The sequence below is a fragment of the Benincasa hispida genome, chromosome 1 (genome assembly GCF_027475165.1).
Source record: "Benincasa hispida cultivar pf3 chromosome 1, pf3_genome.v1.1, whole genome shotgun sequence".
Taxonomy (NCBI): domain Eukaryota; kingdom Viridiplantae; phylum Streptophyta; class Magnoliopsida; order Cucurbitales; family Cucurbitaceae; genus Benincasa; species Benincasa hispida.
Window position 1 is genome coordinate 1,925,835 of NC_143478.1, and position 20,956 is coordinate 1,946,790.

The window sequence follows — 20,956 nt, forward strand, 5'->3', positions numbered from 1 at the left end:
ATTTATTTGTTGCTCAAGGTTCTATTTCAATATTTATATTCTAAATTTAGGTTTATGATTTATAAGTTTGGACAACTATTTTTTTTTTAAGATATTATAATTAAAGTGTGAGGTGGGGGAATCGAAACTCAAACCTCGAGGTCGATAGTACAAGCACTATGCCATTTAACACTTTAATTTAACAAATGAATTTGATTACATTTTTTGTATATTTAATTTTTTTATAACTACATTAAAAGTTGAAATATTTTTCAATTTTTTTTAATTACATTGTTTTCTTATATGAGTTAAGAATTGACTTTGATTACGATTTTTTTTTAATGGTGTGGTTCTATATTATTTTATGTTTAAGTGAAAATATAAAACTCTTAAAAAATATGTGAACATAAAAAATCAACCCGACACTATACAAGTATCCATCACATAAAGAAAAATACACCATATATTCATCGTAGCTAATTGTGAAATCACTGTAGTCAAAGAACACATCTAAACGGTGTTCATTGTAGTTAAAAGAGCTTTCCATATAATCTTCATGATAGCTAGTTGCGAGTTAAAATCATTAGGGGACTCAAACACTAAAGAGAGGTTTGGACTGCAACCCATTTTAATGTGATAGTAAATAACAAATTTGAGATAATAATATAGCAGTTGATGGTAGGTTATGATAATAGTGGCGAATGTAGAAATTTTGTTGATGGGGGCTTTATAGAATTTAGTAAAAATAAATATAACAAGCTTGAATAAAGGGAGATAGAAGACAAATTTATCATTGGGCTAACTAGTGATTTTGACATTATGCAAGTTTATATATATATAAGGGCGTAAAGTTGAGGGGACTCAAGCTTCTCCTGGGCCCATACTAAATCTGACCCTAATAATAATTAGTATCAACTATTATAATTGTAGCTCCAAATACACTCATTTATTATTTAGTCTGTAAATTGAACAAACCTAAAATTTAGGGGCTATACTTTAACATAATAATAATAATAATAATAATAATAATAATAATAATAATATATTTATATATTATTATTATTATAGGGGTTGTTATAAATTGAAAAATTTTAAAAAATATAAAACTATTTATAAAATTAGAAAAAAAAAATATCGATAGATACTACTATTGAAAAATTTTAAAAAATGTAAAATTATTTATAGGAATAGAAAAAAAAAATATCGATAGACACCATTAGACTTCTATTAGTGTCCATAATGTTAGATTTCTATCCATTTTTGTCAATATAAATTTTTATTTTATATTAAAATTTTGATGTTTCGTGTAGAGGATTTCACTCATTTTTCTATTTTTGAAAACCGTATTTTAATATTTTAATTTATTTTTTTGTTTAGTGGCGCTAATCCCTGCCAAAACCCTGGAGGAGACCTATTTAGTATTCACCATGGCATAGCAGGCACCGGAAGGAGCTCGAGAAAAGCACACGGCCATGGGGAAAGCCGACGATATCCTCCAAACTCTCGGAAATTTCACCAGCAAAGAGAACTGGGACAATTTCTTCACCATACGCGGCCATGGCGATGCTTTTGAGTGGTATGCCGAGTGGCCTGAGCTCAAAGACCCACTCATTTCCCACCTTCCCATCCTCTCTAAATCCCCCTCTCCCCAGATTCTCGTTCCTGGTTGCGGCAACTCCAGTCTCTCCGAGCAGCTCTACGACGCCGGCTTTCGATGTATCACCAACATCGATTTCTCTAAAGTTGCAATCTCCGATATGCTGCGCCGGAACGTGAGGGAACGCCCTGATATGCGGTGGCGCGTCATGGATATGACGAACATGCAGGTAGCTGAATCTGATTATGGAAATGGGTGTGCGTGTTCTTGTAGGATGTTCTTGGCTATACAGTACATGCTAATTTTGGTGCGGGGTTATTTTTTAGAGCGACAATGAGTGGAATGTATATAGTTTATGAACCGTAAGGCATCGAAATTCCTAAACTTGTAGCTCGTTAGATAAGGACTCTGCCAAAATAAAATAAGGGGACAAGTTTGAATCTTATTGTATGGATTAGAAGGTATCCGAGTTATGACTATAGTTCGTTGCAGTTCATTTTCTTTTCCCCAAAGGTTGCATTTCCCCTTTTTTCTAAGCAGTGATTTACAGTTCACGGACGATACATTTGATGCCGTCGTTGATAAAGGTGGATTGGATGCTTTAATGGAGCCAGAAGTTGGTTCTAAGCTAGGAAGTCAATACTTATCAGAGGTACTGATTTTGAAGTCAATTTTTGTAAGAAAGAAATGGTACTTTTCATTTTTTTCGGCCGTTTCTACGTTATTCATTTTAATTAAGCAGTGGGAGTTTATTTTAGTTTTAGTTCCTATCAAAAAGGTAAAAAAAAAAAGAAGGTTTAATTTGATCTCACTTAGGTGGATTGTCTTTTCAGGTGAAAAGAGTTCTAAAACCAGGAGGGAAGTTTATCTGTCTTACCTTAGCAGAATCACATGTTCTAGGTACTATCTTCAAACATATTATTATAGATAAACTCTGCGACATTCAATTTATATTTATTTACTTATTTTTGTATTTTGTCAGTTGTACTTTTAAAGGGAAAAAATGTTTTCAATACTTTTTGGGGGAAACATCATAAGAGTATGGTACTATGGTGGAAATTATTTCGCCTCGGAATTTTCTTCTGTTTGCTTCTATTAAACATGCATTCTGATTCAATTGTGCTCTCCGCAGGCTTGCTTTTTCCCAAGTTCCGTTTTGGATGGAAAATGAGTATTCATGTCATACCTCCAAAACCACTGAGTAAGCCTAATTTTCGAACCTTTATGGTGGTGGTGGAGAAAGGTGAATCTACTACATGGCACCAGATAGAATCTGATTTAAAATTTTCTTTGCTTGATTCCCGTGGAAATCAGGTTAAATAATGCATTCTGCTCTCTTAAGTCATGAATTGGCGTTGGAAATTTCAAATTCATTGACTAGTATTTATTAACAGAATGGGACCTTGTTCAAGTTGCCTTTAAACACGTTGATTTGATTGAAAATCATCCTTGGTTTATGAGCTCTCTAATATAAGAACTGTTATGCAGACCTTGGCTCAGTAATTTGCTAAAGTTTGATTGAGGCTACTGATCTATTTTCAGACCCGTGAACTTGTCCAAACTCTTGAGAACGAGAATAGAATCCGCCAGAAGTATTCAAGTGGTGCTGATTTGTTGTTCTCTCTCGAAGACCTGCAACTTGGAGCAAAGGGAGATCTGCAGAAGCTTCACCAAGGCCGTCGGGTTCAAGTTACTTTAGGTGGACAAGGGACCTCTATTTTCAGTTACAGAGCTGTACTTCTTGATGCTCGGGAGCATTCTGGCCCATTCTTATACGAATGTGGGGTTTTTATAGTGCCCAAGGTATGTTTCCTAGAGTCGAAGTTAATTTATTAAAGAATCAAAATAATTCAATCCTCGTATTATCATGGAAAATTTAACATTTTATATTTGTCTAGACATTGTAAATTACTATTTAATCTATAATCTAAAGCCTTGAATTTATTCTACTTCAAAGAAGTTAGGGTACCCATACCCTATGGAGAATTTTGTTGTGCTGTTGAACTTACTGCTCACCAAAATGGGTTTGGGACATGATATTTCAATTGCCATAAGGGTGCGTGAATTTTGAAGAAACATCAAACTTCAGCCTTTGTTGAAATATTTCCTGACCCTGCACATTCTTGGACGCTGGTTTAGCCCCTGCAAGAAAAAGAAGAAAATTATTAATGTAGGTTTTATTTGTTATTTTTAACTTTCTTTAGCATATAGTAAGTAGATCATCGGAATATTGTAAAGGTTACAGGGAGGGTGGAAATTGAAGTACATGTTTATGGTGTACTTCCCTTATTTTGGTTGTTTATATGCTGGGATGCATCTCAGTGGATGGTTGAAATTTCCTCTGGTTGTTTATGCCTTTGATGCATGTGGCTCACAGCATTGTAGACGTGGGCTCTGCATGGGTGAGGGTGCCTCACAGCACTGTGTCATTGAAACTTTTTAGTCATATAATGAATTATTATATTTCAGACTCGAGCCCATGAATGGCTGTTCTCTTCAGAAGAAGGCCAGTGGATGGTCGTCGAAAGCTCAAAAGCCGCTCGCCTTATAATGGTACTTGTTTATTGAATATTGGAACTTTGTGTGTACCTTTCTATCATTTTTCTATCTTTATTCATTACAAAGTGATTTCTATCTTAGTATCCATTACAGATATCACTTATTTGCTCTAGGTTCTATTAGATGAAACGCAATCTGGTGCCGACATGGATGCTATTCAGGTGCAATTTGCTTTGCCTTTAGTTTTACCGTTTCGATATGACCTGATATTGTTAACATAGATACTTTTCACATCTTTGTTGAACTTTCAGAAAGATTTGTCTCCCCTAGTTAAACAATTGGCACCTGGAGAAGATGACAGTGGATCTCAAATTCCGTATGTAACACAAACCGCTATATGCTTCCTCCCCTTCTTTCCAAAGATACAAGTAATGCCTTTCTTTACGTCAATTATTGTAGACGTGGGCTCTGCATGGGTGAGGGTGCCTCACAGCACCGTGTCATTGAAATTAGTCTTCTACCCTTCTCTCTCTCTCTCCATATATCATATTCTTCATAGTGACATGTCTCTCTCTCTCTCTCTCTGTATGTATGTATGTTGCAGTATTGCGAAATTATGTTGCAGTTCTATTATGTACTAGAAAAAGTGAATAATTGATGCTTTGGCAGTGTCACAGAAAAATTGTCATTTCCTTACATAGAATATTGGTTGTTATTGGTTGCAGATTTATGATGGCAAGTGACGGAATCAAGGAACGCAATTGTGTTTTTCAGGTCTTTACTATTTCTAACGCCGTGCCAAATTGGGATATCATAATTTTCCTAACTCCTGCTTACTTTCTCTTTAGGGTACATCTTCATTAACTGGTTCAATAGTGGTTGAAGATGTAATATATGAACACGTTAGTGGTGATGCCAGCCGCATCTTCCCATCTGGAGATTTGAAATTCCGTCGCCTTATTTTCCAAAGAACGGAAAGCTTGGTGCAGTCTGAAGCTTTGTTGAGAAGTCGAGTTGATGACAAAGTTTCTTGTCAGATGGACAGGAAAAAGTCTCATGCATCATCCAAATCAAAAAATAAAGGAAAGAAGAGAATGAATAAGGGTAACAAACTCTGGAATTTGGTTTAATTTTCAGGATTAGATTATTTTCATTTGGATGTGAATAGAATGATACTTGAGAAGATCCATAGATTTTGGGATTGGGACATATGGGAATTGGAAATTTAATTCAAGTGTGCACGTGTTAAATTAAATTTGAGCATAGATAGAAAAGTGAAAAGGACATTATTGGTAACCACAAAACCCAAGAAAATGTTTGGGATTAAGATTCTCAACAGTTTTTTTTTACCAGCACAACATTTTTTGTATTGAGGCTCGTGGATTCAAGTCTTAAACCCTAGGATGGTCTCTAGGGTGCTGCAGTGGATCCTACAGTTATTTCTTTCTCTTTCTTTATTTTTGTCGTGTTTCCTTTTTCCTTCGTAGTGTGTAACGTAGTTTTTGATCCCAAAAGCTGCGAATGCAATTAAACTACTTGAAACTTTCAGGTTTCGCCCTAAAATAGTCCCAACAAAAGTTCCCACCTATTCTGCACCACTTCTCACTTTGTTTTGTTTTTTCTATTCCTTGATATAGTGACAGAATCTAGTGATCAAATGAAGGTTTATCATGGCTACCTGGCAAGTTCTTATCATTTGGGGATCATTTCTGGGTTTATGTTGATATCTCGATATTTGGAGATTGTTGCATCAGCTGGAACAATGGTCAGTTACCTGTCTTTGATCCTTCTACTATCTCATCCTATCTTGAAAATGGAAACCAGTACTTTTCTACAAGCAATTTAGTTGTTTAATATTGGTTATAGACAAAAGTAGAATCCTACCATCCTAGGTCGATTTAACCGCTTCCTAATTTTCTTTTTTGTAAACAGAACATTTTGTAGAGGTCCTCTCCTTCTATTTATGTCTTGCATGTGTGTCTTTTTCTCTCGTTTCTTTGCGTTCCCACTGAATTTAACTAGCTGTTCTTGACAGGTGAATGCAGTTGTCATTGGGCTCGGAGCAGGTTTACTGCCCATGTTCCTCCGTGCATGCATGTCTTTTTTACACATCGAGGTAATTGTGCTCCCGTAACCCTGAAAACATGGTGACATCTTTCATAAACTGTAACGAGTGTAAAATGATCCAGGTGGTTGAGTTGGATTCAATGATCCTCAATCTTGCACGGGATTACTTCGATTTTTCTGAGAATGCAGATTTGAAGGTATTCTTGCTACACCTTTGTTACTTTTTTGTTAGCTGATATAATGTTTTTGAAAGTTTAAGGGCTTCAAGCTCTGCTGGTATGACTTCATTCGAGTGCAATAGTTTATTAAAGAAAGATTTATAGGTATATAATTATTATATGCATAATGGCTTTGGAGTGAGTTTGGTTTAAGTGTTTTCATGTAAGAAATATCAGCAGTTGTTTCTATTTCTTATATATATAAATAACCAAACATTCTTTGAGAAAGAAATGAAAAAATGCAAAAGTATATAAAAAATGAAACGCACAAAGGGAGGATGCCAACTACAAAAAGGATCTCCAATCAAGAGAAATAGGACCTAATGGGTAATTACAAAGAAGCACAAAATTTAGCAAGGGACCAAAATCACTTGGGAATATTGTTTCTTTCCCTAAAGGCACTGCCCCAGAAAATAGCACTCACCACAACTTGCTGCAAAAAGCTTCCTTTCTCTTGAAAGGGAGGCAGAGAAAGAACTCATTGTTCATCTCTTTGCAGCCGCATCAAAAAACCAATTTTAAATGGGGTAAGTTAGATCATTACTCCAAAGAATATGATCAAATCCTCCGCCATGCTCCTATACAGAATACGTCATGCGACTCAAGCAAATTGGGCACTTTCTTCGACACCGATCCTCAGTGTTAACTATTCCGTGGATAACTTGCATTCTTGATAATTTTCACCCTCCACAAGCAAGGACAAAGATACCAAAGGGAAAGGGGTTAACTGTACAGAGAAAAAAGGACTTATATGAAGATTCATCGGATGGACTAGGACTCCAAATATGAATTTCCCTTCTCCTCGCCATATAACAAAACTCCCCAAGCTAAGAAAGAAAAGCAACGGTAGTGTCCATTGTTTTCATATCGGACAAAGGAAGGTGCAAACCAAAAAATAGGAGAGGAGGTCATAGGATGAGATAAAACAACAGCTGCCGAATGATATTAGATGTTAAATTACTACTGCTACTAAATGAAAAAAATTTAGCTGATAGGATAGTAGTGATATAATACATTTTCAACATCCTCCACTCGTGACTTAGAGACTAGCTTGGGACCTGATCAATATGTTAAAATATGTCATCTTGTACTACTTTTTATTAGTAACATTTTCTTTTGGGAAATGATGAAGGCGTCATGGGTGTGTCAACCTAGTTAAGATATCTGGGTGCACGATCTCCCAGTCTTCTAGTCTTTTAGTTTCCTTGCTTATTATGTCTCTTTGTAATTCGAGCATTAGTTTCTTTTCATTTTTTCAATGAAAAGTATTGTTTCTGTTTCAAAAATTGGGGAAAAGCTGGCAGCTTGGTACTATAGGAGAACGAGCATAAAATTTCTTCTTAGCTAAACTATCACTGGACTAAAAAGTTTTAACTATTAGATCAAGGTAAATTTAATCTTTTTAGTGCACATCCTAGAAGGAAAGCTAAATTTCTTTTTTAAGATCAAGCTACATGAGCACCGCTTCCTAATTTCCATCCATGCAAGGGTTTTTTTCCTCTTGTTATTACAGAAATGAAGTTAACATGACATGGCATTTCTGAATGCTTCTGCCATGTAATAAGCGTCAATCTTGTGCATTGTTTGACTTGTTATGATTTCGAGTCATCTAGATTTGTTCTTTTGAGACTTTTCTACTTTGCGCTTTCTATGTATCTCAAGAGTAAGGGTTATCCATTGGCATTTCAGGTTCATATTGCTGACGGGATTCGGTTTGTTAGAGAATTCAGAAATTATGGGACAAATGATTCCTCAACCGTTCTTGACAATGGAAACTCGTCTCAAGTAGAACAGCAAGGAAACAAGAAGATTGACATACTTATCATTGACGTGGATGCAACAGACTCTAGGTAGTCTGAACTATTATTTGTGCCATATTTTTAGTTTGTTTATTCTCTCTTATATGGAACCCCTCTCTCTCATACAAAACCTATATTAGCTTATAAATAATGAACGATGGACTTAATGATCTGTTCTATAAGTTGTACAACCATGTCTTTGAGTTCTAAAGCTTATTATTAATGAATGTACAACATATGAAAACAGAAGTATGTGAAGAACATGGTTTCTAAAGCTTATTATTAATGAATGTACAACATATGAAAACAGAAGTATGTGAAGAAAACCTTGAAACATTTATCTGAAGACTCCCATAACTTACCAAACTGTACCCTTCTCGTCTGCCTTTTCATTGTTTATCTGATCTTTTGCAGCTCTGGAATGACCTGCCCAGCGGCTGACTTTGTAGAAGAGCCATTTCTACTGGCAGTGAAAGACGCCCTTTCTGAGCAGGGTCTTTTTATTGTAAACTTGGTCACACGATCTCCAACCGTTAACGATATGGTTGTCGCGAGGATGAAAGGAGTGAGTATAAACATTCTGAACTATTCAGTATTTGTCCTAAAAGGAAGGCATGTATTTTAAGTTTTGTTTTCAATTGTATCTTAAAAGTGTTTCTTGTGCAGGTCTTTAATCATCTCTTTTCCCTTCAACTTGAGGAAGATGTGAATGAAGTGTTGTTTGCTCTTCCTTCAGATTTCTGTATAAAGGAGGATCTCTTCAATGAAGCAGGTCTTCAACTTGAGAAACTTTTAAATCTAAAACACCTAGAAACGAGGCAGAGCATAGTTGATGCCACAAAGAAGATCAGATGTTTGAAGTAGAAGCTTGCACTTTCTCTGAAGTAAGTTAATTTATATTTAGAAAATATTGTAATGTACAGTAAGATATATGTTTTCTTTAGATTTGAATTTATCAAGGAAATATTAGTGTTATTTTGCTTAGAAGAATGTTGGTTTGACCATGCTAGAAGGGCTAAAACATGTTCATATCTTTCTCAATTAAGTTTTCGTGTCCTCGTTCATTCTTGAGAAACGTGTAAACTATATTATGTTTTGTGGTAACTCCGTCAAATTGAGTTTCTAGTATTTATTTATTGAGAGTTCAATGATGTACGGAGTGGTTTGAACTTTTGATCTAAATTGGTTGAACTATGTCCAGATTGACATTTATATTTTTATTTATTTATTTATTTATTTTCCTTTTTAGGTTTGATTTAGATATTATTTGCATAGGTGTGCAAGTGAATCAAATCAAAACACTTGATAAACCTTTGACATTTTACCAATTTCACAGCTTATACAATGACTTTAGACATACCAAATTTTTGTAGTGTGATAGGTGATGTATATAAGACTTGAGAATGTGTTTGCCATCCAAGGGTTGATTGATAATCACTTAAATTGTATCCAAAATAAACGAAAGAAACCTAAATTCCATTACTAAAAAGTTAAAAGGTTAAATTCTATATTTAATCATTATATTTGAGTCTATTTGATTTTAAAATTTTAAAACTTTTTAATGGTTAAATTGTTGTGTACCACTACCGACTACCATTTATAAAAGACCATAAATTTTTTTTTTTATTATTATTATTTTTTAAAATTCATAGGTCTCCTAGATGATTGAAAATTTTGAATTCTATTAAATTTATATTTAATAGATAAATTAATCATCTAATATTAACTTAAAAAGAGAAATACATTTTTGATCTTTTTAAGTTTTGGGTGTAGATTAAATTTGGTTATCATTTTCAAAATATTACACATTTAGTTTTTAAATTTTGATATTAGTTTCTATCGAGTCCATAAGTTTTAAAATGTTATAATTTTACCATTGAGATTTGAGTTTTGTTTCTATTTGATCCCTAAGTTTTAATATTTTACATTTTTAACCTTATTTTTATTGAATATTCAATTTCAATCGTTGACATCAATTTCTATTAATTAATTTAAAATTATTATGAGGTGAAATTTAAAATTCGATTTTAAAAGTAATGAAAATAGTGAAATTTAGGTAATTATATCTCGTTTAATTATTTTAAAATTCTTAAGATTCATTAACAGTAAATAAGGAAATGAGCATTTAGTAAAAAGTTGAAGTTAAAAATTAATTTTTGAAACAAAATTTAAATGTCAAAGGTAAAATTATAATATTTTAAAATTTATGGACTAAATTGAAATAAAATCTAAAATTTAAAGATTAAATGGGTAAGATATATATATATATATATATATATATATATATATATATATATTTTTTTTTAATTTTTTTTTTTAAAAAGGATCAAATAGATGAACCAAAACTTAGTATTTTTTCCTAACTTAAAATTGGCATGGATACGGAAAATACGTGTGCAATGCTTTATGGCCTCGATAAATGGATGTAGCCGGTCATTGCAATTAAGAAGCCGTCAATTGTCGCGATCGGGCAATCCCTCTTCGACTCGGGCCAAACCCTAACGATATCTCAGCCATGTCGTCCAAGCAAGGTACGATCGATCTATTTAGCTCTTTTTCCGATTTCATCTTCGTTACGGTAGCATCATCGATTGAAATTCAAAGTTGTTGGCTGTGCTATGACATATAACGCTTCCGTTTTTGCTGATTTTAATCGTGATATGGAGAATCGATTTTGTTGTATGTCTTTTTAGGAGGGAAAGCAAAGCCTCTGAAGCAACCCAAGGTTGATAAGAAAGACTACGACGAGGTATGCTTTTAATTTGTTATTTTATGGATCCACGCCACCAATCTATTTTCTTCCTGGTTCTCTTTATTTTGGATACGATTTTTGGGATCGAAGAATTTCAATCTGCCTTATAAAGTTTTGAAGGCTGTAAATGATTTCGTTGAAGTTTCAAATTAGTTATTATGGTTTAGCCTACTTTCAGGGTCTCATCAAAATTCCCCTTCTCCTCAAGGAGAATCGAAGATATATTTGAGTAACGTGTACCTGATTTTTGGGTTTGATCTTGTTTTTCCCTTTCTCATTATTATTATTATTATTATTAAAAGTTGAACTACAAGAATCATTGTTGTCCATTTCATTCACCTAGGAGGAAAGTTCGAGCTAAAATTATTAATGGATGCCCTCATCTGAAACCACGGTCTATTCCATTCATTGGTTATTTTTAATTAACGATTGCTTGATGAAGGGAAGATGGAGGGAACTGTAACTACCTCTACCTTAATTCGTTGTGGAGGAATTCTTTTCTGTAGTCAGCTAAGTATCCTGGCTAGGAATTATTCAGGACTATAATTTGATTTTTTCTGGGTTTTCTCAACAGGTTGATCTGGCCAATATTCAAAAGAAGAAGGACGAGGAAAAGGTGAGAACTTAAATTTTAAAGTTGAACACTGTCGGTTTAGTTTAGAAGATACTTGGTTCTTGAATGAATGCCAACTGTTCATGTTGGTGAGTGTCCTTTTAAGTTCAACTTTTGTTAATTTTGAACCACTAGTTTTAAAAAGTGATCATTGATTCTTTCATTTTAATTTCTCTCTCATTTTTTAGATCGAGATTTTAGTATCAGTATGTATGACAATTCACTCGTTAAATTTCTTAAAATACAACCACAAATTTGTATTAAAGGGTTTTCATTGTATATAAACTCTATGTTAAAATTTTGCAAATAAGAACCAAAAGGATGAAAGTACATAGACAAAAATGGAGATTTTCAAAGGATGGGAACCGATCATTTTCATAGTACAGGTCCAAAACAAACCAAAGCTGAAAGTTACAGAAGTAGTATTTAAACATAAACTAAAACTGCACACAACTTCTTCTGGCCCATTGGTTGTGTGGAGGATTGCTACTTCTAAAGTATATTTTTGAGATGTTTGATGATATCTACAGGCGCTCAAGGAGCTTAGAGCAAAGGCCCAACAGAAGGGAACCTTTGGAGGTGCTGGGCTCAAGAAGAGTGGGAAGAAATGAGGCTTCCCAAGCAAATACATGGAGGTAGATTACTTGACGACCTGAATTTGCAGACATTTAATGGCTTTTGAATAAGTTGATTGTCTTTGTGTTCCCTGTAAAACCCTTGAAAGAAAGGATAATATGCCGTGGAATGATTATAGAAGTTGAATGCTTTTCTATATTCTGAACTTCCTTTGGCTTCCATATCTTGAACTTCCTTCTCTCTCTCTCTCTCTCTCTCTCTATTATTTGGGAAAAGATATTCTAAACTGCTTAGCGTAGGGTAATTTTTGGGGTCAAGAACTTAGTATTGGGATTGCATTGTGGTTGGGAAATTTTCTAGTACTGCTGTACTGGAACGGGAGTACTTTCTCTGTTTAAACTGTAGTTTTGCCTTTTATTTTTATTTTTGTTGAATTACAAATTTGATTCATAACCTTGATTTTTTTCTTTTTAGGTCGGGGGTTTCAATTTTTTTTGAAATTCATGGATCTACTATACCAAAAATTGAAAATTTAGTTTGATTAGACAAAATTTAAAATTACATCTCATAGATCAGTTAACACTTGTTCGGCACTCTTGAACTAGGATTTAGGTCCTAGATTAGGAACTAAAGGTCGGTTAAAAATGTTTTTTTTTTTTAAAAAAATAATTTATTTAAATATTTTTGGCAGAGATTATTGAAAATATTCTTTCAAAATTATTTTAGATGGTTGTCATGTCAAATACTCTAATTTAAAATTAAACACTTGAAAATTCATTTTGTATACATATACTACAAATTTGTTTTTGTTTTTGTTCTTTTTAATGACACCCACCTAAATTATTGATATTCCTTATTTTATTTTTTGAAACAATTAATATACCTAATTAGGTAACTTATATCAAACTATTTTTCTAAACATATATCTACTTTCTTCCTTTTTACTATTTTAAAAAAAAATACTTATTCGATGAGTTAAGATTACCAAATCAATTTAGTTTATTATATGAAAAACTACATCATGAAGTATTGAAAGATTTTTGTAAGTGGTAGATAATCACGCCTATCATATTTTTGAGAAATTATAAAAATCAATTTAGTTTATAATATGAAAAACTACATCATGCCTATCATATGCAAAAATTCTCTCTTTGAGTATATGCGAAAGGTCACCTTTCTCATGAATTTTGCATTTGAGAAATTTATTTTTGTCAACAAGTGATAATTTATCTTTTTTTAATGCTGTATTGCTAGTTTTCAAATTAATAATTCTATTTTTTAAACTAACAATTTGATCATTTAATTCCAAAGAACAAGGTTCAAATTTCTCATTTTTATTTCTCAAGTCATTTATTCAAGTTTCAGTCCACAAGATAAAGATTTAAATTCTATCATTTTCTTTTTTAAAAAAACTATTTTATCATTCAAGACACATTTCTCATCATCACAAGATTTATCATCATGCAAAACATCATTAACTGCTCTATTCTTTAAACATGTATTTTCATTTATCAAAGGCTTATTTTGAATAGATAACGCCTTATACTTTTGTGATAATTTCACATATTTAGAGCTAACTTTTTCAAGATCACATTGCATACTTTCAAATACATCAAATAATTCGTCATAAGAAGGGGTTCGAGAATTTCTATACGTATTATCAAGAAAATTTCAAGTATCATATGCATATTCAAAATGTAAGATTTTATCACATATTTGTTTATCCAATGCACAATATATGATATTTATGACTTTGATATCGAAAGTAAGCAACTCACTATTCAATTGCAATTTAGATATACATGCTCACAAACATACATAATATTAAATTCTATAACGAGCATAAATATTTTCATTCTACTTTTCCAAACATCATAATTCCTATTATCATCAAAGAATGAAGACTTATCAATAGAATGATCTTCTAAAGTTGTCATAACTCTAGCAATTAAGCTTTTCAAATAAAATTTCAAAATATTAAGATACTTATATATCAAAATAATATTTGAAAAATAATTTATGTAAAAGTGCTATCGCTCTGATATCAATTGTAGGATCGGTATGACAACCCTAGAGGGAGGTGAATAGGGTTTATTTAAACTAGTAAAATTTTTTTTGCTCAATTAAATAAACTAACAAACTTTTGTTAATTAGTAATTTAAACAAGAATTTTATGCAAATACATTCAATTCAAAAATATCAATAAATTGGCATAAAAAAAATTCAAGAACAAACTATAGCAATTAATTCTATACAATGAAATATATTAATAAATTAATCGCAAAATTAAATAAGAGAGAGATAGAGAAATTGACACCAAGAATTTTATAGTGATTCGACAAAATCGGGCTACGTCAACTTCCCAAACTCTTTTTGGGTACTTCATTAGAAGTATTTGACTTTTTCCATGACTTAGAGTTGAACCGCTACAACGTTCTTTTTTCGAACACAAAAACAAACCTGATCCTTCCATGGTTGAGGATCAAACTATTACAACGACTCTTATTTTCGGTCACGAGCAACCCTTACAATAGTTTGAAAAAATAAATAGCACACTCGACAAACTCTCTAAAAGAGCGGATTTACAAATTAGCACTCAATGAATCAATCCTCACAACATAAAATATTTCTCTTAAGAAGAGGATAAAAAGAAGAAAATTAAAGCTTGGAGAGAGAGCAACAATGGTAACTTAGTGAGTTACGAATGATTGAAAATAATAAAAATTGTTGTCATGACTTGGAGAAGAAGATGAGTTTAAATAGAGATTGTTGAAAATCACCTTTAATTTAGCCATTGGATCTTGAAAAAGAAAATTGAATGGTAAAGATTTAAACCCAACTAGCCGTTAGACACAAACATATATATATATATCATTTTCTTTTAAAATCCAACAAAAAGTAAAAGTTCATCATGTGTCCAATTAGCCGTTAGACACAAACATAAAATAATATTATATTCATTTTCTTTTTAAATTTATTTTCATTTCAAACCAATCCAAAAATCATAAGTCTATCATGTGTCATTCCTCCTATGCTCCAAGTGATACCTTTCAATTGACCCACTTTGATGAAAAAAAATCTACCACGTCATCAGCTTAAAATTTTTTTGTTAAGCTTGTTTCGACTATATTTTTTTCGTTTGAGCTCTGATTTAAGTGAAAATGTGTTGCAATCGTTATTTCAAGGTCTATGCAATGGAAGCTTCAAAACACTCAATTGTTAATAAATTAATTCAGGTTTGTTATCATTAAAATATTGATTAATTAATTAATTTAAATTAAGTAATTTGAGATTAAAGGCCAAAAAGCCAACAAGGGAAAACTTCTTCCTCTGGAAACTGTAGGGGCAGTTGGAGATGTGACGGAATAACAGATCCTGTAAGGAGTTGAGTAATAACTTCATGTTGCCTTTACGTCTGATGTCGAATGAAGTTCCTCGTCAAGGTCTGCTGGCGCTAAATTTGTTGAATTTGGTGTTGAACAAACTCTTGTAGCTCAACTTGTTGCTGCATGAGCTCTCGTTATTGCCGCAAAAGTGTGTCTTGTTTGCGCAAAAACTCGTTAAGACTCCTTAAGATTGGTTCCTGGAGGTCGTCATGTAAGAACTTGCACAAGTCATCAAAATCCACGTTAGCTGATTCATCTTCGGGTGTAGGAGGAATGTTGCATTGAGTTCCTTCGTCAATGCGTAGTGGATGCTTACCTACCTTACCAATGCCTAATCCTTCCCCCATTTGAAAAGTAGTGGGAGGAAAGAGAGGTGGGTCATAAGCACTAGGCGGTGGTAGAATGAAGCCTGCAATCACTGGCTCCTAAAAAATTAGTGCCTTGCCCTTGTTTTCTTCTGGTGGTGGTGGTGGAGTTTGCTCCCTTGGTTTAAGTGGTAAGGAAGGGAGGAAGGATTCATCTGGAAGGATTGGAGGGTGTTCATTCAAATCAATAGGCAACCTTGGAGATTCCTTTATCAATTTCTCTTAAGGCGGAGAAATGATCTCAACCTCAGATTCACTGTGGCGAGATGAAGGAGTCTACCGCCTAGGCTGTGACGGGGGAGATTTCTCTTTTTCAATTTCTTCATTTTCTTTTTCAATTAGATTAACGTGAAGGAGGGTGATCTTTCTTTATCATCAGCCCGAGGTGGTGCGATCAAGTTTCCTTCTTCAACAGGCGAAGAAGGCGCGCTGAGTAATTCTTCTACTTCAGTGTTTGGCGCGGTTTGTTCAAATAACTTTTTCACCAACCTCATTCTCTTGGGCTGGGGAGAGGTGTTGTTTGTGACTGAGAAGGCATATACTATTTTCTTGCTTAACCGTCTCAGGTTGAAGTGGTGAATCCTTTAACAGTCGTCAGAGAGTGTTGTTTGTGATGACTTCTTTAATAGGCACCTCTTATTCATCTTCCAAAACCGATTAGGCAGGGCACAACCTTGTTACAAGAAAATAGAAGAATAGCTGCCCCCAGGCTTGAAAAATATAGCTCGCATTTGAGCTGCGATAATGAGCCTGACATCCATAGGGATGCATCACATGATGCAATATATCACCACTACTTGATTCCTTGATATGAAGCTATCGTGCATGGTTGGGAGCAACTTCTTCTTGACAAAATACAACCACACATTTGCCTCAAGAATTAGGCTATGCGGTGGCAGTGTTCTAATCCCCTTAGCGGAGGCGATTCACTTCGACCTTAGCTTAGCCAATACTCTTAATGTATCTTTCATCTCCTCACGTGTTGGCTCTTCGATTTTTCTGTTCCCTTCAACTTCAGGGTCGTTTTGCAAGTTGAACAACACGTTTATCCTCTTGGCGCTGAAACCCACTTTTTCATTGCCTACCTAAGCGTTGTATTTTCTGGGGTGAGGGGTCCCTTCATAGAACACATGGACCATAGTTGGTTTGAGCTTTTGAGGTCCCTCGTAGAAGTCCCGCCACTTCATAATGCTGATAATATTTTTTAGAGTTGATGCCCTAAATCTCGTTGGATCCTGTAGTTTGTAAACACTTGTATGAACAAACATTTCTATGATTAATGATATATGATATTTTATTCATTTTTTTTCTATGAAATATATGATATTTTAGTTGCATTAACCACAAATCAATAAACTAACATCCATGGTTATTGTTGTAACTTAAACATGTATATGGAGACATACAGGTGGATCGTGTTTAAGTGATAACCTAAATAGTCTGTAGTATATGGATAAGGCTGGGTACTTTATCCTGGTGACACTACGAGTATAACCTACTTTGTAGGTATTACAAATGTTGTAAAATGCTACAAATGATCTGATCTTAATCATCCGTGTATTAGACATGCGAGCGGGGATATTCTATACAAAGGGGTTTGTATAAGACTGGACAATGAAATGTTTAGTCTCGTTATATAACGCCGTTCATAATAGAGATTTTTATTTCACTAGGATGACCATAGGTAACATGACCGTAATCTTGAGTGAGTTATGAACTCCTGCCTATAAAGGCAGTCATTTGATTTGTATGGGTGAGAGTGGCCAGATCGCCGACTCAACAAGCCTACCATTTTGGAGATTCGTCTGATTGGGGAGGAAACTCAACTACACAAGATGGAATTCACTCCTTCCCCGAAGCAGGGGTAAGTAGATAAATTTCTCCCTTAAGGGCTGATTCCGATTTTTGAACAACATGGCGCCACACCCTCTCTTGGCCCGAGAGGGGTTTAGTCATAGTGGGACTATGATCTATTGTTCATTAGAGGGATCGGTGGTACTTAAGGAGTTAGATGTAACTACAGGGGCAAAATGATAATTTGGCTCAGTTGTACTTACGAGCGATTTGTGAAGGGTCATCGTACTGTTGATTGGTTATATCTAATGGACACAGAAATATATCTGTAGTGAGAAGAGTGCAGCTGTCGATCTTTAGTGGAGTGCGCGATAGTTAACGGATGGTGGATAATGTGATTAAAGAGTTTAATCAGTTATTCATGTACCGTTGGAGCTTCAAGCTACAGGTCTATAAAGTCCCCTTGGTAGCTCAATGGATTTAAGTTGAGAATCAGTTTTTGGGTTAATTTGAAGTGTTCAAATTAATAAGGAAATTTGATTATATATGATATAATTAAATTAATTCAATTATATATGATATAATCGACATAATGTATTTGATACATTATTGTTTATTCGGAGGAACAAATATTTGAATATGATTCAAATATATTTTCTATGGATAAGATTCATAGTTATTAAATTTAATATAAATATGATTTATATTAAATGCCATAAAATAGAGAAAAAGGACTATGGTTTATATATTGTATATAATGCAATATTAAAACTATAGGTTATAAATATAATATGATAAGTTAGTTATCATATTTATTTATAATTATTAATTATTTGATAATTAACCCATTTTCTCTCTAACCACCCTTTAGTGGGAAGTTATTTAGTTTTTTGTGGCAAAATCAGAAAAATGAAATTTGATTTCATAATTCGAACTAGAGATAAGCATACACGATCGAGTATCTACACGATTGTTCTTCAGAGCCTATGTGATAGACTCGTCTCTCTAAACGATCAAGAGTCTTTGCTATACGATAGCATTGTTTCTACTCGATCATCTTCCTCTTCAACTCAAAACTTCCCTCTAACCAAAATTAGCCAGAGCCCACCACTCTTGGATTCTCACACCGAGAATACCAAGGTCACCAAGTGGTAGTGTCCTCTATTGGTTCGAGTTTACTTGTTGCTGTTTGCTATTGTTCGAGGAGAGTTCGTGACTTGTTCGACGCGTTCATGAACAAGTACGATCGAGGGATTTACTTGAAGAACGATTCTTCAAAGGTATAATCTTTTAATCCTTTCTTTTATTTAGAAAGCATGCTGTAAATTAGTTTCTGATGCATAATCTGTTCTTGTCGACTGTAAATGTATGCATTCAATCGAAATGGAATTTGAACAATCCACTTCCACTCAAAGGTTCTCTGTAAATAGAGTTCCTTCAATATTCACTATGAATGCGAGTAGTGGTGCAACCTTAGGGGAAAACCCTATCTCCAACAATAGTGGTGATCTCCTTTTGGGTGCTTTCTCCGCCTCAACCTCCCTTTTATCTTCTCATTTTCCTTTCTTTTTCTCGATGCATCCTTTCTACTCACCGCCTGACTTTCACTATTCTTGGGCTGCTATTTTCTTCTTGCAACCTATTTTTTCTTTTCCTCCTCTATTTTCATCTTTCTCACACCCTTCTTAATTTCTTTAATATTTTTGGTGATACGTTGAGCTTTCTCTTTTTTCCTCTCTTTCTCCGCATCACTTTCTTTATCAAATTCCACCGTGGCTCTATCTACACTATCCATTTCTTTAGGCTCAACGGGTTTAGTTCTTGCCACTACACCGACTTCTTCAATCTCTTCATCATGGACTTCTCTTTTATACTTGGTCGTTGCGATGAGACTCTATGCTTCCTTTCTCAAGTCATAGAAGCTTTCTTTTGTTTTCTTTGATTTCTTGACCAATAGGGCCACCAATCGTTCCATAGAAGATGCGGGGAGAATCACTTCTTCTTCTTATGCTCTTGAGGTGTGCCTCACCTCCTCTGTTTTGGTGCTCTTTCGTCGCAAGGCCACCATTTTTTTCTTCCTCTTCTATTTCCTCAAGGTTAGCCTTAGATGTGACTGCCTTTTCTCTTCTCTTTTTTTCCCCCAAATTCTTTTGTTCAGGCTTTGCGACCATTTTTTTTTCACCATTTTTTCTTTGCTGCCTTTTTATTTTCAAATGTAGCGAACAACTTCATTACGGGCCCATCTTTAGCACCAACTGGGCTTGACATGTGAGATGCCAACGCTTTAGGACCACTCGGTACAGGGATAGACCTTTGCGGTGAAACTTCCTTTCTTTGCCTAGCCGTCTCCTTGCTTGATTGGTCGTATTATTTCCAAAATTTTCCCAAACACTTCTCCCTTATCCCTTCTCCTTGCCTCGTTGGTGCCAACAAGGTCACTGGCGCATGATTGTATTAGATGAACTCTTTGTTGGATTTTATGCCCTAAAGTTCATAGATAGTAAATGTTATTAATTGATTGGTATCAATAAAGAGTTATAGATGTTAAATCAGTAAATGTTATTGTTTGTATTGTTGTCTATTTTGTCTAAATAACCCTAAATTCAATAAACTAACATCCAAGGTTGCCTTAAGAATCTTGAACTGTATGTGGAGACATACAGAGATTAATGTTCAAGATATAGCCTAAAGGATCTATAGTATAGGGATAAGGCTGAGTATCTTATCCTGGTAACATTATGGATACGACCCACTTTGTATTTGATACACTAGACCGTGAAATAGTAACCACTAAATGTAACATCGTTGACTAGTCAAGTTTCTCTTTTAATAGGATGACCTAGGTGACTTAGTCTTAAACCTGAGTATATTATGAAATCTTGTTCACGAGGGATTGACCTTTGATTTGCATGGGTGAAGTTGGCCAATTTGCCAACTCAATATGCCTACCATTTTGGGGCAAGACCGAGTGGGGAGCTGAAAACATAATAATACAAGATGAAATTCACTCATTCCCTCCTTGAGGGTAAGTAAATAAGTATTCCCTTAAGTGGTGTCTCCAGGACTTGAAAAAAGGGCTTTACCCTCTGGCCCGAGAGGGGTTTCTGTTTATTGGTTGGACCATAAATAGGTTGTTCATTAGAGAAGCATTGGTACTTAAGGACCCAGAGATAACTCAAGGGTAAAACGGAAATTTGACTCAGTTGAAGTTACGAAAACTCGTGAATGACTAACTTGCTGGTATTGGTTTATATCCATAGACACAAAAATATATCTGTAGTGAGAAGAGTGTAGTCTTGGGTCTTTAATGG

The 20,956-nt window shown here is 34.2% G+C and overlaps 1 protein-coding gene across 1 annotated transcript; it reads left to right on the plus strand.

Moving 5' to 3' along the window:
- Positions 1-1,333: 1,333 nt before the first annotated feature.
- On the plus strand, positions 1,334-9,371 carry LOC120089418 (S-adenosyl-L-methionine-dependent methyltransferases superfamily protein). Its single transcript, XM_039046877.2, has 16 exons — positions 1,334-1,805; positions 2,127-2,228; positions 2,410-2,476; positions 2,709-2,890; positions 3,119-3,379; positions 4,046-4,129; positions 4,249-4,296; positions 4,387-4,451; positions 4,801-4,849; positions 4,924-5,179; positions 5,713-5,840; positions 6,111-6,191; positions 6,265-6,339; positions 8,050-8,210; positions 8,574-8,724; positions 8,826-9,371. The coding sequence occupies exons 1-16, from the start codon at positions 1,452-1,454 to the stop codon at positions 9,021-9,023; spliced, it is 2,262 nt and encodes a 753-aa protein (XP_038902805.2). The 5' UTR covers positions 1,334-1,451; the 3' UTR covers positions 9,024-9,371.
- The last annotated feature ends 11,585 nt before the right edge of the window (positions 9,372-20,956 follow it).